The 26,973-nt window shown below is 28.8% G+C and overlaps 1 protein-coding gene across 1 annotated transcript in view; it reads left to right on the top strand.

The window, feature by feature from the left end:
• AP-2alpha (adaptor protein complex 2, subunit alpha) overlaps positions 1-26,973 on the top strand; it is an 86,658-nt gene that overhangs the window by 42,578 nt on the left and 17,107 nt on the right. Inside the window, exons 6-17 of the mRNA XM_067273588.1 lie at positions 1,554-1,683; positions 1,771-1,872; positions 6,536-6,644; positions 13,804-13,954; positions 14,039-14,110; positions 18,393-18,489; positions 18,553-18,690; positions 18,757-18,864; positions 20,821-20,895; positions 20,959-21,056; positions 21,493-21,622; positions 21,686-21,787. Of these exons, the coding sequence (XP_067129689.1) occupies positions 1,554-1,683; positions 1,771-1,872; positions 6,536-6,644; positions 13,804-13,954; positions 14,039-14,110; positions 18,393-18,489; positions 18,553-18,690; positions 18,757-18,864; positions 20,821-20,895; positions 20,959-21,056; positions 21,493-21,622; positions 21,686-21,787 (1,312 nt within the window). The remainder of the gene's footprint in view (positions 1-1,553; positions 1,684-1,770; positions 1,873-6,535; positions 6,645-13,803; positions 13,955-14,038; positions 14,111-18,392; positions 18,490-18,552; positions 18,691-18,756; positions 18,865-20,820; positions 20,896-20,958; positions 21,057-21,492; positions 21,623-21,685; positions 21,788-26,973) is intronic.

Raw genomic sequence — 26,973 nt, 5'->3', positions numbered from 1 at the left:
TCTTTTGATTTACTATTTTTAATAGTATTTATGTTAATACATGCTAAATATAATGGTCAATTTTTAATTTTATTCTCCACATACAGAAATTGATTAACAATAAATGATTAGTTAAGAGTTTGCAGTATAAAATGCATTTAGGAATTTTCCTAGTAAAGCTTGGACAAAACTAAAAAATATGACTTGTTTAATTTCTTTGTGCTTCTATTTTGTAAATCATTTGTAATGGTGCTGCAGACTGTCATACTCATGGCAGTGTTTCAAGAAATCAACCACGGCTTGTGTGAACACTTATCAAAGAGAGAAGCTAAGCCTAATAATTTGGCTTCTGATTAATTGACATTTGCTTTTAACACACACAAATTATAGATAGGGATAAAAAGTCAGGAATAAAGGTTTTTAATAAGCAAAACAAGTTGCAATATTAACATAAAACCTGCCACAAATTTTCTTCAAAATCAGCCAAATTGATAAATTGAAGGACTAGATAGCTTTGAGTACACAGGGCAGAATTGAGATTCTGCCCTGTGTATTCAAAGCTGTCTAATTGAAGATAGTGATGCTTATTGCAGGAGCTAGTGTTTTTGATCTCTTTTCAAATGGATATTTTGATATAGTTTGCTGTAATGGAATGGCTGGGGTTTGAAATATATTAAATTTTACTGAAAGATTTTGAAATTCATACGTTATACAGTGCAATAAACTTCCATAAGTTTGTATACTGCATTTGCTGAGGATTTTCAGTTGTTTGATATAGAGAGAAGTTCATTATAGGAGGAATCTGGAATTAGAGAATTTCCTGTAACACCCTATAAAAAAATTTGTTATCTAATATTTAAAATTATATATATTAATGACTTGAAACTGTGTTGCGCTTGATTCTTGTTATCTATATACAGTAGAGCATCGATTATCTGACCCCCGATTAAATCGACTTATTGGTTAACCGACCGCATTCTAGTCGGCAAATTCAAATGTCTGTTAGTGATGTGGCGCTACAATATTTGGTTATGTCTTGCTACTTTAATATTATTTTTGTTAAATTTTTGCATGTTTTAGCTGACAGCACTGGCTCGACCATGAAAGAGAGGCTAGTATTTAAACCAGACCTAATACACTATACTAATAATGTATTTTTTCATACTTTTCGGTTATCCGACTTTTCAGTTATCTGACCAACCTCAGTCCCCAATTAAGTCGGATAATCGATGCTCTACTGTATATTAAAATATTATACACTGAAGAGAGGCAAGGATTAAAAAAGGCCTATGCCTGAAATGCATTTGTAGTATTAAAGATTTCAGAAGGAAACTGTTTTGTTGGATAAATAAGAAGTGTGTCTTTATGAAAATATAAATTTTAGGTAGTAACTAGTATGTTAAAGATAGTGTATTATATTCTAATGGCATTCTAATCTAGTGTTTTGTATTTAGATTGCTTGATAAAATTTATTTCAAAATGCTAAACTTTTGGCTTTTTTGTTCTTAAATTTTTTCAACACACATTATAAATTTTAATATTAAATACATTAAATTCATTCATTTGAATATTAGCGATACAATGGATTCTGTAAAGCAGAGTGCTGCTCTTTGCCTTTTACGATTGTTTCGTACTTCTTCTGAAATTATTCCAAGTGGAGAATGGACATCTAGAATAATTCATCTTCTCAATGATCAGCATATGGTATGTTGTATTATTTTGTCTGATCTTTTTATTATATGATCAAAATTAGTACATATACATATATATAATTTTTTTTTTGTTTTTCAGGGTGTTGTAACATCTGCAGTAAGTCTTATTGAAGCATTAGTAAAGAGAAATCCAGAAGAGTATAAAGGGTGTGTTTGCTTAGCAGTGTCCAGACTAAGCAGGGTAAATTTATTATTATAAATTGCTAATGATTTAGTTAAGCCCATAAAATTACTTGATAATAAATTAGATGAAATTTGTAAAATATTAACTTTAAACTAATTTAAATACATATTAGAATCTTCTAAAAGTAAGTCAAATGAAATTCAAACCTTTAACTCTCTCACATTTTGTATTATAAATTACACCACCTAAATCATGCCAAGACTATGAATTTAGATTTAACCAAGCATCAACATTGTTAATTATTTCGATATAGGTAACTCATTTTACAGATTCAATTTTTTTTAATTAGCTGCAACTTATTGAAATTAAATGTATATTTATAGTTAAAATTGTAACAATTGTGTAACACAGTTTTTATTAAGTTGGTAGACATGGAAGTTGGGTTTTATATAATAAAAGATATTAATTTCAAATTTCTGTAAAAATATTTATCAAGGGTAATACCAAAAATATTTACAGCATCTTGGGTATTACCTTGATGCAGGGAACATATTACAAATTAAAAATAAATATCAGTAGACAACATTGCTTCAAATCAAATATAATTCAATATGGACTATATTTGATTGGAAGGAGTTTGGAATTTCAACCGAAAAAAGTTTAAACCCATAAATACATTTAATTTAAAAATTATTATTAAAATTAGGGATCTGTCCAAAGAAGAAAAATAAAAACAAAATTGCAAGTAACATATCTACAAAAGCAATAGTAGCCTAGTCATCAACTTTAGACATCTTCCAATACAAATAACAAACAGCATATGAATAAGTCAAATGACAGTTTCACCTATAATTCTTAGTTCAAACTTCACCACCAAAAAATCTGTTTTAAACTGACAAATAATTTACAATCAGCCAGTAAATGAAACACAACTAAGCAGGAACATTCTTTGCAAAATTCACACAATTCTTTTTATAATTAAGTAAAAAAAAATAACATGGCATTTGATTTACAAAAAATATGTATTAGCATACAATCCAACAGTTCTTCATACAGATCTCCCCATATAAAAATATTGGATGTCTCCATATCTATAAAATTTGAATTGAATTAAGATTTTCATTGTTTATTTTACATGAAAGACTGACTATCACAATTGAGGACTTCATATTACTTGTGAAGTAGATATGAATTTATAAATTATACTGTTTATTGAAATCTTACTTCCTTTGTGTGATACATTTAATATTATGAAACTTCAGTAATAAGTTTTTAGTTTTGTCATATAACTTTCTCCATAACATTAAAATGAGTAAAATAACAAATTATCTGTGAAAAAATTAAAATCTTATATTGGCTAAAAAGTAATATTAAGGAAATGTTAGGAAATAGTTTAAGAATTATCTGTAGGAGGAAGGATCATCAAGCCACACTGTTTGCCTTGTTAAGCCATCTTTATTTCATCAATTGCCATAGACTTGTTTCAGATGTTTTTCCTCTTCAGTATGGTGCCTGAGATACATTATTTTTTTTATCAATACCGTTTTATAACTTGCACAATGAAGTTTAGTTCTTGTATATACATTTTTTCCCAATTATATCCCAGGTGCCATACTGAAGATGGGAAAATTTCTGAAATGCATCTACAGCAATTGGCAAAATAAAGATGGTTTGATGAGGCAAGCATTGGTATAGATTGACGTTCCTTCCTAGAAATAATTTGTGACAGTATTACATGGTTCCAAAGTGTGATTATCTGAGGAAACATTTTTTTTTTACTCAACGGCTATTACTTGAATGCAACCACAACTATTCAAATAATACTGCATGTTGTCTAAAACAACTGAATTTATCAGTACTTGATGCTTAGTGTGTTAAACATTCCTAAAATCATGTGTTGCAAATACCCAACAGCCCAAGCAACTAACCCAGACCATCTGTTGCAGAAATGTAACATACATTAACATTGAAATCTGTGCTATGTTACTTCAGAGCAACAGACTAGTGATGTAAATATAATGGAATAGTTAAAGCATGGCCTGTAGGAATGTAAACTGCACTTAGTTAACTAAATTTTTTCTTAGAATGCTAATAGAAATTAATTTTTACTCCTATAAAATGAGAAATAGGAAGTTAGTTTTTTCCTAATGTTTTTCTTGTACAATGAACATGAATAAGTACAATATGATGAAAATATAAAACACAAAAACATATATTTGAGAAACAATCTTTACAATATTAGTGAACAAAAAACAGTAAGTGCATTATTTTAGTGATTATTCTATTTTTCTTAGATATGTATTGGTCCATTTATGCAACCTAGAATTTAAACATTTATAGGGTAGTTCTGATGAATTTAGAATCTGATGAGCATAAAAAAATGGCATAACTTGATCAGAAAAAAAATCGTTTAGTCCAGGTGTTGCAATTTTGTAACAAGCCTAAAAATTGAAAAAAATGTTTTTTAACCATTAACAAATATCACTTCTTTAATTGATGATTTTAATTTTATTTAAATATTTATGCATTAAATATTTGATGGCCCAAACTTGAATTTATACACATCTATTTGATCAGAATATTTCCAGAAGCATAAATTATTCATTTGTAACTTCAGTTTCTGCATCAAAAGATCAATGTGTTTAGCATGAATTTAGCATACTTGATTTGAATTATTTCTATTAGGAATGCAAAAATGCATTTTCATTTCCTTTCGGGAGAAAATGCATTTTTGAATACTGTTACTTTTTGAGAGAAATTTATTATGACTGTCAAAACGAATTTTATTATGGACTAGACGTCATATTTTGTCAAATATGCTAATACATCAATATATATTGATGTATTAACATAATATAAAATACATAATATAACTTAATTCTTTATAAAATTATTTGAAAATTTACCTCTTAATATATCAGTTGCAAAAGTCTTCTTTTAATGTGGTTTTTATTTTTAAATATTTTATAAATTCCATAAAAATTTGATATTTTTGTTCTGTTTCATAGTGTACAAAATTATTCTTTCTCATTTGGAAGTAAGATTGCACAATTAAGTTTTTTTTATGAAATGAGAATGTTTAGAATGATGATACACAACTTCTCTAGTCTAGTCAAATATGAATTATTCCATTGGCAAAACAAAAAATTCAGATGTAATTTTGACATTTAAGCATGTAATGGTTAACTGCTAAATATTGAAAAAATTTGTTTTTTTAACAATTTGAAGTAAAAATATTTTATTATTTATATAAAAAAATGAAATTGATATATTTATACATGTATGGCCAATACTCCTATAAATAAACAATTCAATAGGAAAGTATTCTGTATTAAGCCCTGGAATGAAAGGAAGATTTCAGTTTTACATTACAAAGTTTCCTTACATATTGTAATGCCAAACTCCAGTAACAACTTACAAGGGAGGCTAAACAAAGACAAAATTATTTTAATTCTGATAACATAATAGTTCCACAAACTTTTCAGAAGAAATATTTTGAACTTATGTAGCATCTAGCATTCTGTATTATACTCAAAATATTCAAGATGAACTTTTCTTGATTTCAAGCACACACATGCACATGCCCATACTCAAACATACCATCTCCCCTCAAACTTCCAATACAGATTTTTTTAAATTAAAAATTTTTGTAAGGAGTTTTCCTTACAGTATGTCATTTTTTAGTTTATCTACTTTAAGAAGTGTCCCATTATGTTTCAATTAAATGTAGTAATTTTAGTTTAGTCTTAATGTGGTAAACTAAACTTTTAAAAAACTTTTTACTTATATTTTTCAATTAACTTTTAATATTAAAATCTAAATGCTTTCAGATCTTTGTGTATAATCAACTTCATTCTAGTGTCTTTATGTCCATTAAAGATTAATTGCTAAAATGTTAAAGATTGTGTAAAAATATTTTTACTAAATTTAACCCTTTCTTAAACTTGTATGTTTTCAGAACATACAGCAGATTATTTGTAAACTTGCATTCTTTAGATATATTGTTTTGATAATTCTTCGTAATTTCATGAATATATTAAATAAAACAATTTTATAATTTTTTTCTTGTAAAAATCACTTTTTGCCATACATTTTTATGTTGCTAATAATTTATATGAACACTAGCACAATAGCAAAGATATCTTTTATTACTACTCATTTGTTTCAAGTATTCAAATTTTTTTTCAATTTGTATTTTATTTTTCTATTATCTTTATCTTAATGTTTCATTATCACTTCTCAAGCTTCCTTTGATAAAGCCAATATCTTTTTATATATTTTTTATAATTTACTGTTTTTTTTCTGATTATTCTTTCTACATTCCTTTAAATTTTTAATTTCCTATATATACCAATAGTGTTTTGTATTTTGCTTTTATATTTTGCTTTTATATAAGAAATGATAATTAAAATATACTATTTGTACTTTTTCTGATGTCATCTTTTCTACATGACAATAGTATTTTTTATAAATAACTTTATTATGTGATGGAGTGGCATATATAATCTGTAACTTTTCAGTTCCTCTGTATTTGATCTTTTCTTCCTGAATCTTTAAATTTAAAATATCTAGTCTTGATAGTCTAAATATCAAATTTCTTCCTTTCCATGTAAATGATTAAAAGATGTTTAATTTCAGAGTTTGCAATTTACAAATATTAGTCTTTGAATTATAATAGTTTTTTGATTCAATAATTGTAAGACATGTAAATTTTTTCCAGATTGTAACATCATCATATACTGACTTGCAAGACTACACTTATTATTTTGTACCTGCTCCATGGCTATCTGTAAAGTTACTTCGTCTTTTACAAAATTATCCACCTCCAGGTATTTTTTTTTTGTGCAGTAAAAAATTAAATTTTTTTATTACAAATAGTTTGTTGTCTGTTAAGTGTATTAAGCAATCTCATAATTATGATTATTTTAGTTTAATTTTTAGTTGTTATAATTAATTATAATAACTAAAAAATTTTAAACTGTAATCACATCTGAAGTTTAACCATAGTTTTCTTTATAAATATAACATAGAATCACACTTGCATTTAAAATAAGTATGGTATTAAAATTGTGCAAATTGATAAATTTGTAATAATTTTTCCCCTCATTTGTGTACTTGTGTTCCTTCAAGGAGAGACATTATAATAATTAAAACATTTCAAACTGTATTTTTTTTGTTCAAGCAATTATTTGTATTTTAGGTTAATGTGAACCTAGCTATACAAAATGGTGACCGTTGACAATAACCTAAACGTGCCTATATTTAAACTTTTTCTAAGACTAAAACATTTTTAAAACATAAATTTGCTACTTACTTTTTCCCCCTGCTTTTGGTTACTTTTCCTACTCTTGGACCACAAACGAAAAATAAAGTCATACTACCTATAAATTCAATCGATGTATGGACTAAGTTAATTACAAGATTCTATAAATCAGTGATTCGAACAAAATTTGCCTCTATTTTACGTAAATTTTACTCCTCTTAAGAACTGCAGCCTTACGATTCGCATCTCTCACCTTTTCATCTACGATAGGCAGCGTAGAGGGTGGCACCTGCAATCCACGGCACCCTAGCCTTCCATGTGTCGTTCACGTTGTCTTTCAGAGTCGGAAATTACTATTACATATCCTTGGTTTTGACAAATTTAACACATTTAACACACATTTACACATTTTAAACACATTTCTTACATTTACACACTTTAAACGCACATTTAAAACACATTTAAAATATTTACAAAATTTTTTCCTTATTTACACACTATTAACACACTTTTAAAACACTTATCACATTTAACACACATTAAACACATTAAGGACATGTTTAACATGATATTTACCACTGACAAACTTTCCTCCTCGATAACTTTAAAGACTTCGAGTAAATTGTGCAAATTAAAAAAAAAACAGACACCTTTAAAAAATTAACAACGTGCATAATCCGTCTACATCGTAACCAAAATTCGAAATTCACATTATTCCTAATGTTTCCAGAACGGAATTTTTTGATGGATATTTGCATACAAAGGCATCATTACTATCAGCACCATCTACATTTATTTTCTAAAAACACTTGCCATTGAGGTTACCGGATGCACCGCCATTTTCTATATCTAGATTCACATTAACCATTTTTTAATGTTACTAGAAAAAAAACTTCAAAAATTGAAGAGAAATTAAAGTAAAAGGTGATTGTGAAATAAAATTTTTAAGCCCTTTAAGTCTAATATTACAAAATATTGAGATGAATCAAATAGCCTCAAAGAATAAATTTTTTCATGCCTTTTATAAATAGCAAATTGAACGAATCTTCAGTAATAAAATCTGAAATGTTTGATATTCAATATATTTTTGGATTTTATATAAGACTTACTCATTTCTGGAATTTGATTATTATTGTGAGCATATAAAACATTGTACTAATTTAGGTTTTCATTTTAGCCAAGTAATCTGATCTTTTCAATGCTAGTTGGGTGGATAAAGAAGAAATTGTTGTTTATATCAACTAGAATTTGTTTATCTATTGTGTAAAACATTGAGGTGAATAAATGTTGGTAGTTATTACAGCAAAATATTTGGCAAATTCAGTTTTAAAGTAAGAAGAATAATAGTATCTTGTATTTTGAATTTAATTCATTCCAGAAGGCCATTCAAACAATGAATTGTTTGAAATCAGAATCATCCCAAATTTTGATTATCAGAAATAATGGAAAGTGAATTAACCTGAACAAAACCCATTTTGATAAACTTAAATGGCAAATACATTTAAGGTAAAAATAATACTTAAATGTCCTAAACAATAAATTAAAACATAACCCAATATTTTATTTATTATTTTCGTTTGACAAGTAATTGTTTTTTTTATGGGGAAAAACAATTTTATTATATAACTATTTTATTGAATTATATATTTACCATTTTGGTCCAATACCTTTTGCCATCTTTCTGGTAGTAGCATTATTCCATACTCATAAAAGTTCTAATCTTTTTTTATAAATAAAGAACTGGCCCAAGTGATTTTGACATCCTCATTTGAAGTAGATGTTTTACCATTTAAAAAATTTTGTAAAGACTGAAATAAGTAATAATAAAGATCTGGCAAATATGGTGGGTGTGGTAGCACACCCATCCAAGCTGTAACAGCTTCTGACAAGTTACCAAACTTGAGGTCTGGCATTATCATGGTGAAACATCTTTTCTGTTGATTAATTCTGGCCTTTTCTGTTTGATGGTATCAATCAATTTGTCCAGTGTATGACAGTACACTATTGAATCAACTGTGGAATTGTCTAATAGAAGCTAAAAAAAATTTCCTTAAAATCCCACTGAACTGAGAGCATCACTTCTTTTTATGACTATCTGCTTTCAAAGTGCTCTGAACCGACTCATCTCTTTTACTCCATGATCACTTGCATTCAACATTGTTGTGAACAATCCATTTCTCATCACCAGTCATTTCTTGACATTTGAAAAGCAAACAGATGTCATTGCGATGGAGCAAATCTTTAAGAATGTGTGGAACCCATATTTGAAACAAATAAGTCGTTTCACATGATCATAAACTGTTGAATTCAACAAATTTAATCTCTTAAGTGATTTCTTGTGTTATTTGGCAGTTTGTTTCAATCAATACCTTTATTTTGTCGTCTTCAGCTTCAGTTGGTTTTCTGAAATGTGGTGCATCTTCAATATCAGAATTATCAGAGTGAAACTTTGCAAACCAGTTTTGGCACTGTTGTTCTGTCAACATATCTTCGTACATGTCACGCAATTTTTTTTCTTGCTTGAACAGCATTCTTACCTTTAAAAATAGATAAAAATAGAACTAATCTCTCTGGTGAAAAAAAAGTACTTTCCAAACAACCCAATATGTATGTATATTTTATATAATAAAATGAAAATTGCATTTACTGTATCTTAGTGAGGAGTGATAGTGTCCTGTTTCTTACGATTACTATGCACTTTGTTTTCTCACAAATAATCCTCTGAGATCATCTCCAGCCAATTGCTTCTTGTTTTATCCACACTAGGAGGAATTTTTTTTCTATCTTCTCCTCAATAACGTGATCTGGAGGTATATGTTGTCACATCTTTAGCCACATTTGCAGCTTTTATTGCTTCCTTGTTTTTAAGAATTGTGCACACAGTTGACTTAGGCATCTTAAACATGGTTGCTAGGGCTGCTACTTATGTGTTGCTTTCATTCTTTGTAATAAGTTCCTTTTTCATATCAATTAATGATACAATCTACTTCTTAGGCTTCATTGTTTTCACACTTCTTGTATGCCATGATTAGTAGTTAGGAGTCACTTCTCACCGTGACAAGAGATGGCATTTATGCAGCAAGTGTATTTTTAAACTGCATGCACAGTTCAAATTTCTCTCAAATTTGGCATTCAAACTTTGAAATATTCAAAGTTAATTGTTTGAAGTACAAGGTATTACTGTACTTTGTTTTACAGTATTGACATGCACATAGATCTTATATGGCATGTACCAAGGATTGATCATAGTAAAAAATTAGTCTCTTAATTTTCTAGTGATGCTTTTAACTTTATTGATGTTGAGTGCTCCCCAAAAAACATTGTGTTTTAAAAGGACAATTTGATATTCCATCTCAAACCAATTGGTGCATTAATACCAGCGATGTGCGATATCTAGACAGTGATTACTTTCAGTTTACAAAGTTGTTAAGTCTGTCTAAAAATTGTTATTCTGCATGAGTTGCATGATCATGCTAAAATGTCCAAAACTGGCTCACATCTAAAGTTACTTGTCCTCTACTGACATTGTGATTTGTCATCACATTAGGAAAGCCTAAGTGAAAATACAGTGTAATGTGTGTATGACAGATAAAATGGCAATTTTGTAAATCTTATTGTGTTGAATGAGAAATATCAAATTTTTAAAAAATCTATTGTGAAATATTAATTTTGAATACTGATTAATAACCTTACAATAAAATGGATTTTTTTTCAATTTATATACCTACTTATACAGTAATACCTTGGTTTCTGTTGACTTCAGTTATCGTCAGTTTCAGTTTTCATTGCTTTTTTTGCAAAAAATTTCTGTTTTTGTTGATTGCCTCGGATTTCGTCAGTGTTCTCAAGTGACCTCACTACTAACTTTGTGAAAACAAAGGGCAATCCACACTTTTTCCAGTGCAGTGTGGCATTATTGTTGTGTGAACATTACCTCGCGACGGCCCACCATTGGCTAACAGTTCCGTTCCCCGAACACCGGGAGTTCAGTCGTGGGTTCACACTTTGCCAGGGCAAGCTGGCCACGTGAAGTTTTCCGGGTTTTCTCCACATCTGTAACACCTGAATAAGGCCAGTTACCCTATTATGGATTTTCCGGAAGGCATTATTTCCCTCAATACGACCATCATAAACGCATACAACTACTATTACATGACAATTGTCACACTTTGTCACGGGGCGATATAGGCTAGAAGCTCACGTCCAACTAGCTTCTACAAGACAAGTGACCCTGAGTTTCTAGCCAAACAATTCCATTGCTTTCATCTTAATGCTAATTATTTTTAACCTTAATGCTTTTATCTGTATGCTAATTAGTCTTTTATGTTAATTTCTTATTAATTTTAGTATTTAATGCTATATTAAATTCTCTATAAAATGTGTTTTTGGTATGTATTTTGGAGTGTCTAGAATGAATTAATTGGATTTACATTGATTCATATGAAAATAATTGCCTCTGTTTTAGTCAGTTTTGGATTTTGTCAATTGTTTTTGGACAGATTATTGATGTAAACTGAGGTATCACCGTATTAAGTTCATAAAATTAATAACCTTGTAATGTTTTCAAATCATCTAAAATAATAATTTTAGAATAAAATTGATAGTTTAAGATAGATCATGAATATCTTAAAATTAGGGCAATGATGTCATGTCAAACCAGAATGGAAGGGACATTCTCTTTCATCTTTCTCCTCTATGACATACACTGCTGTACTATTGATGGCCCTTTTGCAAGTTGGCATTTCTAGTTTTTGTATGTCAGCTTTATCTGTTTTTGACATTGATACAACATACTTTATATATACTGGGTCTTTCAACAAGAGGCGTCATTTTAAATTTTGTGCCATTTTTCAACTGTCAACATACATCTGTCATTGCAGTGACATTTGACAAGTAAAAACTAGGAGGTTTTCAAATATGGATTGATACACAGTTGCACAATGCATTGAAGTAGTGAAAATTCACTATAAAAACGGTGAAAATATTGTGGAGATGGGTCATAAAGTTCATACTACTTTTGGTCCTCATCAAGTGCCTTCTTGCACAGTTAGTGAATTTGATCAATAAATTTGAACGTCTCAGACAAGTTAGTGATGTGAAGACTCCAACTCGTGCTAGACCGGCCAAATCACCTGGAAATATCACCGCTGTAGCTGAGTGTGTGGCTGAAAAATGAGTTGAAATCATGTTGATTGACTTTTTTGGCCTAAAATTGATGCTACAGATGCAGACGACATTTATTTTCAACAGGACAGTGCCACCTGCCTCACAGCTTGTGAAACAATGGCTCTATTGCATGAAAAATTTCCTAGACATGTGATTTCTCAAAATGGAGACTTCAATTGGCTGCCAAGATCAAGCAATTTAAATCAATTTAATATCTACGTTAAAGGTAAAGTCTACACCAATGCTCCAGCAATGATTCAAGCACTCAAAGACAATATTACAGCTGCTATTGGCGAAATACAGCCACTATTATGCGAAAATGCAATGAAAAATTTCATCAAAAGAATGACCATTTGTAAGAAGAACTGAGGAGGACATTTGGCAGATATTGTTCCATTACTAACCTCAGAGTTTGTACTTTGGATTAAAATAAAAATATCACCACTTTTCACAAAAATATTGCATTTTTCTGTTGATTTAAAATTACATACCTTGTTGAAAGACCCTATATTTAAAAATTAATATTGTTACTAGTATTTATGAAAGAACGATAATGTTAAAGCCAAGATTAACTGACTATTACCTGATTCATGAGCTTTATCTGTAATATATACTATGTATGCTCATTGCAGATTAATCCAATTTGCTTCTTGTAGAAATTTATCTGCAAATTGTTTTCCTGCAATCGTTTCAGAAAAGTTTGCATTTTGCATATTCTATTCATTTGGTACAGATTAATACTAAATTTGAGAGTTGCATTAAAAATATGTAATTTATATAAAAAAGTTCATTCATATAATCAAGTTACTATTAAGAAATATGTAATAAAAATATAATTTTTGGATAATTTCAACAATTAAACAATTTTGGATATAAATAAAATTTGTTTTTAAATTTGAACTATTTCATTCCTACGTGAGGTAAGAAAAGGCGAGAAATACTATTTAGTAGTAATTTTATTCTAAATGTTCAAAAATACTTATTATTTGAATAATGTTTTTAAATTTTACTTTGTTAAATAAATATAATTAACAAGTAATCTGACTATTCTATCAAATTTGATTATTTGAAAGTTAGATACCTGCTCCAAGATACCCACCTTGATGTGGTGAACTTGAGCAGGTTCAGCATCTTTTGACAGGTCCCTATCCTCTGATCTGTTTAACTTAGGTATCACTCATGTTGAATAGGTCAGAGGATAGGAGCCAGACTAAGGCGGTATCACTGGTCCTCCAGGTTGGGGTTATGCATGAGGCTAACATCCCCACCATGTAGAAAAGTTTTTAGGTAAGTTACATAACTAATTCATCAAAAAGTTGTCATAGCACAGTAGTTGAGAATCACTAGTTAAATAGTATATTCAGTATTATTTTGATATATTGCAGCTTACCTAAATACTTCTTACAAATGGAAAAATGTCACATTTGCCATCAAGATTTAAGAGTATTCAGATTTATATCATTTTAATTACTCTGAGATTGTTAGCTTCAATTACTAGTTAATATAAGTCATATATTATGCTCTATTATATAATCATGGTTTTTTCTATATTCAACTAGATGATCCTGCTGTAAGAGGCCGCCTTAATGAATGCCTAGAAACTATTTTGAATAAAGCTCAAGAACCACCTAAGTCAAAGAAAGTTCAACATTCAAATGCCAAAAATGCTGTTGTTTTTGAAGCCATTAGTCTTATTATTCACATGGACAGGTTATTTCTCAATATTAACAAAAGTTAAATATTTTACATTATTGTAAAATGTTTTTAAATTTGTGATATATTTTTTTTTTCTAGTGAACCAAATCTGTTAGTAAGAGGTTGTAATCAATTAGGACAATTTCTGACACACAGAGAGACAAATTTAAGGTAACTAAAAATAGTAAATATGTAATTGACATTAGGAGTAAACATTGATTTTTAGTGTCCAAAAATCATTTTTTTATGAAAAGGTTTTCATGCAATTTATAATAAGTGAAGGGTTAAGATATTTCCAAACTGGTATTTATGTATTTTTTTTTTACCTCTGTCTTTACTCTGATAAATTTCTGTTTGTATTCTTGTCTACTTGGATCCTGTTTATTAATAGGACATAATTATTATACTGGCGAAGTTTCTGATTAGCAACTAGTCAAAACAAAATCTCTATTTTTACCTAAGATCTACGTACCATGTGTTTTGGACCTGAAGGCCCTCTTCAGCAGGTTTACAATATTCTATAACAATTTTTAAAAATAATAATGTACCTGATAATGATATTTAAATGACATATAAAATTAATTACTTGTCCTTTATTGTCTACATGAAGTAGGTGTAAAAAAAGAATATAACATAATGTTTTCTAAAATATTTCTATATAAAAGGATAAAATCTGTTAAATAATTAAAGGTTTTAAAAATGCTAAAAAGTTGTCTTTACTCACTAATCTACGTTAGTTATTTTTCTATTATATTCTTTCTTTTTCTCTATTGTTTTCCACTGTTACTACTATAAATACTTTTCTACCCATTACACTCTCTATAAATGATACTATTCCATGATTCATGAATTTCTCTTCCTAAATTATTATTAATTCTATTGCCTTGTTTTTATATAAATGTTTGAATAATTGTCTTTTAAATCAATTTCTTTATTTTTACTGTGTTTAAATTAATCTGGTATTTATGTACTTGGCTAAAAGTACATTACATAAATACTTATTAATTAATGTGCAACAATACATTTGAAAATTTTTACATTCTTAATATTTTGTAAAGAAAGTTTAATTTGATTGTGAACCATCAATATATAAATTATAGTTATTTCTGTGGAATGATGTTGACCTAAAAATATATTGTTTCTAATAATTAACTATTGATTATTGGAAATTCAAACATTTTTCACAATTTTTCAGACATTATGTAAGCAAAATACTTTGAGACAAGCATATAGTTACCTAAGTAAGAAAATAGTCTTACTCTCGAAGATTAGCAATGCATGCTTGCATACTGAAATAAGATAAAACAAATGTTAAATTTGAATGTGTTGTTTACATTATAATTTAATAGATCTTATTTTTTTTTTCTGATAGATGCAATCATTAGATAAGGTATTCAAATAGAGGCAGAACTTTTTGTGGTATTAAATAAATTTATTTTTCTATTGAAAATCATTTTAAAGAAATTTTTCAAAAATATTCTCTTAAACTAAAATTTATCAAAAGTTTAATATTTTAATAACTATAAAATAGTGAACAATCTAAATTAAAAATCATTTAATTTAATGCAAGTGATCTATTCAGATATCAATTTTTTCAGATCAACTTTTTTGTGTATTTTTCTAGTAATATGATTGGAGTGATTTAATGGGTTGGTAAAAATTCATAAATTAAAAATAGCAACTTTTATTTTTATCAATAGAATAATTTTAACTTTAGATAAATTTTCATTTGTTAATGATGATCTTCAATAACAACAAACTTTTCCATTATAGTTGTAAAATAGATTGATTTGTTCAGAATTTTTCATATTAATACAATTGATATAAAGTCAAACTGGCAAAAGAATATTAACTTAGAACAAGTTTGAAATTATAAATATATATGAAAATATTAATTTTTAAAAATCAATATTTTCTGTTAGAAATTCAAACATTTAAAAAAAAGTTTGAAACAGCAGATATAACTGTTCAAAATTCTACACATACAAGAAGAAAAACTAAGTTAAGAAGTAAGGTAAAATTTAATATTTTTGATTTTATATTCTGTATTAGAGTTGTCTGTAATGAAATTGTCATTAATTCAAGATCATTTGTTTATTGGTAATATTTGTTCAGTTCAATCTTCATTTTTATCAAAACAGTTTTTTTTCTAATATTATTCAAATTTAAAATTGCTAGACTTACTAAATGAAGAAGTCTTTTTAAGAAAAAAGGACTATTTAAATATTTTTCTTATAGTATATCTATGGAAAGAATTGACTTGAGAATGAGCAATTATTTATTGTGACAATGTTACAATACTGGGCTGTAAATTTTTAATTTAATTTAAAATATATGCTCTTCACCTAAAATTAGTAGTGGTTTGCCCCTGTACATCATACCTTTTCTGTTAGCAATAGCATTATGCCAGTCATCTATCTGACACTTTTCAGGGGACATTTTTGAATTTATGACAACTTCTGGTTTGCATTGGAAGTTTGTATATAGTTAATCAGGGCCTTCCACCCCAGGGATTCCATAACTGGTTTCATCTTTCATCTAATGCCATTCTCAAGATTAAGGACAGTGGGAATTTATAGGTCTACAAATTTTTCAAAATGCAGCCTGATGTCATGCTTGATGTTGTTTTTAATAAACCAATCAGCATGTCATGTTCCCTAATGATTTCAGTACTTATTGCTTAATATGTCATATTGAATATTTGAATTTTATTTTTTCCTCACTAAATGACAACACGACTTTTCTGTTGTGTTAATTTTTTTATAGCATGCATTTACCAACAACTGTGTGTTCTTCTTTTCTTTATATAATAATATATAATAGTTTTAAGTTTAGATATAAGTTTGACATGGCTGCTTTTTACTAGTATTATTTGGTCCTGAAAAGTACCTTTTACTTTTTATTTCATTCCACTGTCAGGTCGATATCTTCATTTCGTTTTCAGAAGAGTTGCTCAGTGATGTATTAATTATAAGTTGCTCTATGTGATGAATTGCTACTATTCAATTTTCTTTTGTTATTGATGAAAAATCATTGTTCACTAACTTTTTTACATCTGCCAACATGAATGTTGTGTTATGTCAAGCAACATAAGCTTTTAATTGAGTCCATATTAATGTAATATGTTTAAATTAACAATAATGAGGCAAGTGAATAACCATATGACTTCCAAATGCAGCCTCTTCATCAATCTCTTAGCCTACCCTGGAGTTCTTATGCATTGTAATTATTTCATAAAGCTCAGCTCTCTGGTTAATTTGGAGATGAAATTCGATGTTGAATTAGCTAGTCTATCATTTCTTGTGTTTGATTATTGCTGAACAAAGGTCTCTCTAGTTGATAACTAATATAGGGTATTTTCTATAAAAACACATGATTTTTCTGGAATGTTGAGAATAAGTTCAAGAAAACATCCTCATCCATTTCTTTGTGGTAGTTTAGGTCATTGCTTTTGGAAATGAAAACAAGCTGGGCATTGGGAATGAAAAACCATTTTCATTTTCAGCATAAAGAATTATTGATCATCTGCCTTTTCTAAATAAAAATTTCAAATTAGTTGCACTGTCTTGCCACCATTTTGATAGTGTGATGCTCATTTACCCATGTCTCATATAAATATATATATAGGACAGGCTTTTCTCCACCATTGGATTTGTTTGCAAAAAATTAATTCTGGATTCAACTGTCATTTCCTTCTATAAATGTATAATGCTGGTTAGTTTTACAATAATGAAATTTAAGGTTATTCAGTCTTAATGATTTAATGCATCCATTAAAAGTTGTCTTTTAAATCACTGCATAGACTGCAAAGGGTTGGAAGTTTGCCTGCACAATACAAACTGAATGTTGCCTGAATACTGATAAATCAAAACTATCCAGAGTATTTGTCCTTCGCCTGTTTTTTTCCAGATGTACAGAAAGGCATTGCTTTAAGAATAGTAATTACCGTTGAACAACTGACATTGGTAGCCAAGGCTTATCTAATTTACCAGCAATAACTGCTCTCCTTTCTGTTTCTGCAGCAGAATATTGCTACACATTATAAATCACCTCTTGGATCTGACTTCATAGCAAACTTCCTTGTATTCCAATACTAGAGCATGAAGCTTCCGTAACACTGTTTATAATGGTGGTGGTGGCATGTATAACACATGAGAAAGAAACCAGAAGTAACTTGCCATAACTAAGCAATCAATTGTTGATACTCATTGGTTAAAATCAGAGTTGATTCTTCCATAGACAAACTAGTTAATAAATTATAATACATCAGACAAAAATATTCTATAATCTACATTTAATTAAATCTAGTCAGCTTTAAGTGAATGATAAGTGTTATTGATTTGTTGATGTTATTTTTCTATAGACTATTAAAGCGACTATTAGGTTTTTCATTTTTGGTTATTTTTAAATCAGTAATTATAGTACAGTTCTTGAGATTTTATTTTTCTTTCAGATATTTGGCTCTTGAAACAATGTGCTTATTAGCAACTTCTGAATTTTCACATGAAGCTGTGAAGAAACATCAAGAAACAATTATTTCTGCATTAAAAGTAAATAAATGAAGTTAGTTTATTTATTTTTGAACTAGTCATTAATGTAGAATTTCATTTTAGACTGAACGAGATGTAAGTGTTCGTCAAAGAGCAGTAGACTTACTCTATGCTATGTGTGATAAATCTAATGCAGAAGAAATAGTTGGAGAAATGCTGTCTTATTTAGAAACAGCAGATTATTCTATAAGAGAAGAAATGGTAATTATTTAAATTTTTTAAGACTTTTTTTTCTTTTTTAAGCTAACTTAATCTTTAAAATTTTAGGTATTAAAAGTTGCTATTTTGGCTGAAAAATATGCTTCAGATTATACATGGTATGTTGATGTTATACTGAATTTAATTCGCATTGCAGGAGATTATGTTAGTGAAGAGGTATGTTTATTAGTTAAAGTTTTGCTAATATTTATGAAAAATTTTACAGTAATTTTTAAGTTGTATAATCATTTTATTAGTGTGTTTGAGATCATATCAAAGTATCTGCTACTATTTTTATAGCCGATAATTTAAAACTTAGCATTCTACTTCTATAACGGTATTGCATTTGAGTGAAATTGAACAATGAAAGATGAGACTAAATATGGAAACCTTGGGGACAGAAGGCTCTGATTTAACTATGTGAACTTCCAATGCAAACAAGAAGTCACATTATTTCAATTCAAAAATTTTCTTCCTGAAGGTGTTAGATGACAGGCATGCCAGGCAAGATACCTGTTGTTAAAGGAAAAGTATGATGTACAGGGGCAAGACTACTAATTTGAGATGGAGAGCATATATATTAAATTAAATAAAAAATATGATTAAAAATTGCAGCCTGGCATTGTGGTGATATCACAATAAATAATTGCTTGTTCTTCAAAACTCTGTCAATACTCAATAATTTTTTAAATTTGATTATACACAATACTAAAAGTACTATAAATTTATACAATTCCCACTATATTTATATATGAAAAATACTGAAGATATCACAAAACAATTGCAGTACAAAACACTAATAATCTTTGACTGATATGCCTGCTTGTACACAGTACTGTTGCACTACAGTGCACTACAGATGATGGAACATTAATTAACCCTTTGACAACACATGATGCTCATCTGATTTGTGTGTTCTGTAACTAGTATCAGAGTATATACAGTATTATCAGGCTTGCGCTACAGATATTGACAAATTAAAGTGCATTTAATGTTTGTATTATTATTTATATGTTGGATACTTTTAAGATTTTTTTTTTTGATTTTGTAGCTTTAGGTTAAGTTTTATTGTTTTCATGAATTTCAATTATCTTGTAATACATTATCATGATTTCAGTTTGTTCTGTTACTGATAAATCAGTTCTTATTGTTTATAAATCTATAAATAGCTCTAGAACATGTATAGGATGTCATAAGACGACTTCATCTGAGGCTACAACAATTACCCTTCATCCAAAATATGCATTGGCACATTCATACATCACTAGACAACAGATTTTGTGGAACCCATGTTAGATATTATTGAATTTTTAATTAAGACTAAAATTTTATTTTTGACAAGATAACCTTAAATTTATGATCTTGAAAGTAAATTCTCAAATTTCAAAATATTTGTTTCCCTCTCTCATTTAACAAATTTGAATCAAATGAATTTTTGTACAATTAATTTAAAGGCATATCTTATATAATTATCTAAGTATTAATATAAATGATTGATTATTTTGTGTCATGCCTTTAAGTTGGATAGCTACAAATCTTAATGTTCTAATATTAGAATGCATATTTTAATTATCCTATTTTTTAATTCAAAAATACAAAAAATAGAATTATGATTATATATTTGAAATCAAATGAAATTTGAAGAGTTATAATATTTGAATATAATTAGTATTTTGGAAATTGTGATTTTTAGTTGAAATAGATCAATTAATTTCTTGGCATACTGAGAAGAAAACTACAAAAATTTCCTGCAAATTTGTGGAATATAACAATTGTATCCAGTTTTTGACAGTTGAAGTGTTCGGTATCATTGCAACCAAATGTTAAATTAGGACTTATCAAACATCCATGATATCTTGAGCACAGATAATTCTTAACTTTGTTTCAAATAATTTCTGTGACATGAATGTATTTGCTTTATGAAATAGGCAAATTTCACTCTCTACAATAGAAAATTCTGAAGTTAGTGATCATAATTAAAATACTTTTTGAATAAATATTTTTATAAGTTACTAATTTTATTACAATATATATATATTATACTTATATATATAGTAATTATAAATTCTTGTCTTATGTTTTTGAATAATTGTATATGAATTTACAGTAGACTGTGTTTAAAAATTTTTCTAGGTTTGGTATAGAGTAATACAGATTGTTATTAATCGAGAAGATGTGCAAGGTTATGCAGCTAAAACTGTGTTTGAGGTATAAAATTTTTTTTAATTTTAGAACTTATCAAAATTATCACACTACATAATATCTTTTTAGGCTTTACAAGCTCCTGCCTGTCACGAGAATATGGTAAAAGTAGCAGGTTATATTTTGGGCGAATTTGGCAACTTAATAGCTGGTGATCAAAGATCTAGGTATAGTTAACTTTGATATAATACATTGATCTTTTGTTAAATAAATTAAAACTTTATTCCTTTTTATTGATGTCTTAAATGTGTATTTACTAGTACACATAGTACTTTAAGTTATGATTAATGCATTTTGTCCTTTATTATAAGTGTTGTAAAAAAAACGTTTATGAAAACCTTACTTTATATATTGATACAAATCTGTAAATAACAGATCTGTTACAATATTTATGAAAAATAATTGTTGTCCTAGTTTTTGTGCACACTTTTAGATATAACAAGTCCTTAAATAAAGTAAGGTTCTTGCAAACTTTGTTTTTCTACAACATATTTAAGTTAATTTGATCAGTCTTTGGCTTTTAATAATAAAAATATTAATAAAAAATTTTTAGTTTTAGAATTATAAAACAAATTTTGAATGTCTTAATGTTATAATTTTCAGTCCTTTAGTGCAATTTCAACTATTGCACTCAAAGTATCATTTGTGTCCAGTTCCTACACGTGCACTCCTCTTGACAACCTATATCAAATTTATAAATTTATTCCCTGAAATCAAAGATAATATACAGACAGTAAGTAAGTTAAGTTATGGTTTTTCTTCTAACTAACTTTCATTAAAAACGGTTTTCTTGCAGGTTTTAAATAGTGATAGCAACATTCGAAGTGCTGATGTTGAATTACAACAAAGAACTGTCGAATATTTTCATTTGAGCAACATTGCTTCTAGTGATGTGTTGGTAAGTTTTTTTTATAAAAAAGTTTGCACTTTTTATAAAGGCTCCAATTTTCCTGGCAGTCATAATTTTCAAAGTTGTGTGTCACATCATCTGTTACAAGATTTTATTTTAAAAAGTTTTGTATTTATTAAGGCCCAGATAGATGTGTTAAAAATAATGGAAATATGTACATGCATATGTATTAATTTCTCCTGAAATGTGTTACCAAAATATGTAAAACTTATTTACACATCTATACAGTGATTTCATAACAATATTACAAAAGTTGGTTTTAAATTTTCAAATTTAAAATTGCTTTAAGTTAAAATGTTATATTAAATTAAAAGATCTTTCAGCATTGCATAACAAGAAATGTACATACTTGGAAGTATGCAAGATTGTTGAGACTTTGTACATATATTTTCACTTAGAATTCCCCCATAGTGTTTTTGAAATGTTGCAAACTTTTTGAAACCTGGATTCTTCCTAAAGGCATTTTCAAATTTTCCCTTAATTTCAGCTTGATTATCACAGTTTGTAATAAGTTGCATAAGTCAATTTCAGATTATTTCCTATGGGTAACAGTGGCTCCAAGGCATGAAAAGTTTGAACAAATGTATGCCAAAACTTTCTGCAACTTATATTCAGACAGCTGTTGAGGTTTGACAATGCTAACCATGCTGTTCAAGCCAAATTCATTGATTATCATCATTTTGGTGAAATTTTTTCATAGTAGTCTAGGTCTCTAACCATGTCTATCATGTGATCACAGAACAAGGGTAGATCTGAACACACTTCCTTGTTCTTTATAACTCTCGTGACACTTTCAAAAAGACTACAATAGCAATTAACAAGTCCACTTGGTCCTAACATGGTCTTATGCATTTGGGTAATTGGTGGAACCTATGTGCCAAACATGTCAAGTGGACCATCTTTGGCTACACCACCTTCAAAGCATCACCAGACTTTGACATTGGAAGTCAATAGGAATACTTTTCATACTCAATATGATGTTCCATAATATCAGTATGGTATCATTAAATAACTCATTATGGTCTGATGGTTACTTTTCCAACAGTCTGCATGTTAAAAGCAGTGGTTTGGTCAGTTAGTTGGTCACTTTGTGACATCGACGATGCTTGCAATGTTTCTGCCTTGGTATGTTTCATTGATGGTAATCCATGTTGGACTTTTTGCCAAATCAATGTTATGGTTTTTTTTGTATATAGAAATTAAGTAATTTTTCCATAATGTTGCCTGGAACTATTTCTTGTATATATTGATAATTTCTTTAGAAATCTTTTAAAGGCTGCATTATTCACTTTCCACAGTGGAATGTCTGTACTTACTAGGGTATGACTGAACTCAATGTGTGAGGTTCTGGTCTAGAAGTATTTGGATTAAGGATGGTTAAAAGCTGTTGGTGAATTGTTTCCTGTTGTGCTTGTTACATAGATCTTGAATGTAGAAATGCATTGCTATATTTGGAATTGTTTTGTTGGCACTGCTATTTCATAAACACTGCATTTGCTTTTAAATTCATTCACATATTTTCTGTTTTTCTGAAATCAAGCTGAATTTTGGTATTGTATAAAAGAATGTTAACAAAAATTTAATGTTCACATTGCTTTAGAAAATTGTCACAAAGATTTGTATCAATACTAAATGTGAACTTATATGTCCACGATACTTAATTAGCCCATTACTACTGACATTATTAAGTGTTGCAAGCTAAAGGTTAATTCATCACTATTAGCAACTGATTCCCTAACTACATCTAACTATAACTTCGATCTTATTCTAGCAATTGTCTATAAAAGAAAAAACTAAAATCTCTATTAGCTGATCTTTTATCCAGACTGTTTACCAAGCTAGCTCAATTTAGTCATGTTCCTAATCAGTGGTTCTCCATCTATTTTTGTTATTTTTAAAAAAGAATAAAAGCACTTACTGTTCAATTACCATTTTCTGTTAAAAACTTTCAAAATTTACATCTACTGCAATATATATTTTCCAATTTCTTCAAATTCTGCCAATCCAGCACTAGCATCTGTTATCATTCAACCACTACCAACTTATTCAAAACCATTGCTTTCAAAATTGTTGAAAAATTAAAGAAAACTCCCATAAGTCAAGTGCTTGGCAAATTATATATATTTGCCAACCATTCAAATCTCTTCTTTTTAATGCATAACAAGTAAAACAGCAAATCCGTATTTGGGACAAGACTATGTCTCCGAGACTCACTACTAAGCGCAATCACTTTGATGCTCAAGGCGGATCTCGTTCTCATTCTCCAGTCTTTGGTATCGCTGGTTTTGAGCACAATCGTTCAAATTTTGCTGGCCATGATTACGAGGTCATCCGCGATGCATTTTCGGTGAAATTAACTTATCCAATGTAGAAATTTCTTTCCGTTGCGTGTTGGCCCTGGTTGAATTTTTGTTGATGCCTAACAAAAATTTCCCATTTTTGAAAAAATAATCGTGGCTATTGTATCATCCGAAGTTATTTTTTATTTTGCACAAACAATACTGGGTTGCGTCCTACTTTGTCTGTTGACCTCGACCACGTGTTCTGCGTCTTTTGTTCTGCCAATAAAAATTAATTCAGAAACTGGTAATATACTTAATTTGTATCGGCTACACGATATTTACAATAGTGTCGAGATATAATATAAATCAAAGATTGGCATGGCTGTCGAATCAAAAGGTTAACTAAATGAAATAAAAAGATGTCTCTCCTCGTTGGAGTTTGGGAGCGAAGTGAGGTCAGAGGGCAAAGGTTGCGCAGTGGCACCCTCTGCCCTACATGTCAAATTTTTATTGGTCCCACGATTTTACTATACTAGATAATGTTTAAAAAAACCCCACTTGTAACGACATAAAACCCTGTTTTAACGTCATATTTGAAGCAGTTCCAAATTTACAAAATTAGATTACAAATTTCATTTAACAAAGAAAATACTACATGATCAGTCCTAAGATCAGAGTTCACTTCCTAGAATGACTGCGGGTGGTACTCTCCCCACCTGACTTCGGTGGGGTGAGGTGCCTATTTTGCCTGTTTGTAGAAGAGGGCCGCCATTTTGTATTTCATTTTGACTCTGTTCTCGGTCTCCTTACTACTAACAAGTCTGGATTTTATTTATTAGCAAATTATTTGGGCACCTAATATTCTGTGCCAAATATCAACTCTTGACATGTACTCCTTCATACCTATAATCTGGTAACATGAACCAGCAGTACTGTTTTATAGACAAGACTATCGTCTTGTTTGACTACCGTCTTGTAAGACTACCGTCTTTATTGACAAGACTATCGTCTTGTCAATAAAGTAGGAGACTCAGTTTGGCATACTGTAGATCCCATACATCATTCTTGGTGTTTTAACAATTACTTTCTTTCACATTTCTTTACAATCAAAATAAGAGATTTGAATTCCTTGATTTTTTTTTTGATTTATTTTATTATTATTATTTTTCTTTCAATCAGTGGTATCCAATAAGGTTTCGTCCTAAGCAATCTTTTTTACAATTTTTATTGAGAACATATTCAGTTAACTTAAATCATCTGTTATAGTTAGTGACCATATTTTTTTGGGGAAAATAAAAGACATATTGAAGAAAATAAAAAAAATACCTTAACATTCATAAGTTTATAACATTTATTATGAAAATAGTAGCATACAACAATGCATACATTAAAATTTTAAACAATCTTAATTATTACACATACATACACATTGTAAAAATTTAAATAACATTAATTTTGATACTTTTCAGAATTAATTTTTTTTAATAGCGTCGGTTCATGCTTTGAAAAGTCGTAAAATTCCATACAGTTCATTTGAAAGTTGTATTTGACGGAAATACCTGCTTCTAATGTGCTTACTTTAACTGGGTTTTTATCATTTGTCCACATATTATTTACCAATGAAAATATTCATTCGACGGGGGCATTTGATCCAGGAACACAAAGAAAATTCTACAATTTTACAGATGTTTTTGAAAGCAATTTCTTTTGCTGTAAAATGTTCAAAAATCTCAACCCACCTTTGATGGCAGGGCTTGTTATTCTGTCGCCATTTATCGATCTTTTCGTTTGTGACATATTTTTTTTACACACGAAACTTCATTAAATAATTCACCATCGAATATATTTACGTATGTTTCATTGAAAAAGTTTTTCAGAATTGTGGGACATTTTTCCAGATTCAAAAGGTATGATTTTAATGGATTAAATAGTTGTAAAATTCTATCTAAAGCTGGTAAGAGTTAGCCAGCGTGTTTTGCTGTAACCAAGAAGCTTTTTATATTGAACCTCTGTGTCATCACAGAATTCTTTCAAATCTTCTACTTGTATTGTGTAAATATAGAAATATGAATAAATTTTTACCAATGTCACTTCAATATCTATCGGAAGACAATCTACAGCAGTGCTTACACAGTTGTTCAATATGTGGGCAACACAATTAACTCCTATCAATTTATGTTTACTTGATTGTTGCATCTTAAATAAAACATTATTATTTCCTTTTCACTGGGAACCATCAAAATTGCTGTTGGTATTGTCAGCACACAAAACAAGAAATTTATTACTAATTTCAAATTTTGAGTGATTCCTTGATGCAATTTGTTAATATATCTAAGTTTCTCTAGAAAGATTATTTATATTCAAAACTTTTACTCTGACACCAGAATTGGCTAAAAAATATCTGACCAGAATTGTGCACAATTTAGTATTACCATGATTCAAACAATCCGAATAAATAGTTATATAATTTGTTTTGCTTAAGTCAGTTTTAATTGATTCAAAAGAACATGGTGCGAAAACATTACAAATGATTGTTTCCATTTTCGTTCTTGCACAAGATTATTTTTCCTCAAAACATTTCTTAATTAATTTAGAAGAGCAGTCACTTGATTGAAATGAATAGTTATGTTGTATTGAGTGATAACACCAAGATGCCTCTTTTAGTGCTAAAGCCTTTAGGTTGTCATCGGAATTTTTATTAACGAAAAATGGTTTAACGATTTGTTTGTTGAAGTCCGTATGTCCGCTTCTTTGTGTTTTGCTGTATGAATATGTTTTGTAATTGCTGATCTGCCACTATTTACAATATTAAAGCTGGCTAAACATTTGTTGCATTTGACGTCACTATCCGTTATTCCTTTTTTAATAAATGAAAATTCTTCTTGTAACGTT

The sequence above is a fragment of the Centruroides vittatus genome, unplaced genomic scaffold, assembly GCF_030686945.1.
Source record: "Centruroides vittatus isolate TY-2023 unplaced genomic scaffold, ASM3068694v2 contig_484, whole genome shotgun sequence".
Taxonomy (NCBI): domain Eukaryota; kingdom Metazoa; phylum Arthropoda; class Arachnida; order Scorpiones; family Buthidae; genus Centruroides; species Centruroides vittatus.
Note: the sequence above shows the minus strand (reverse complement) of the source record. Positions and strands in the feature narration are given on the sequence as shown.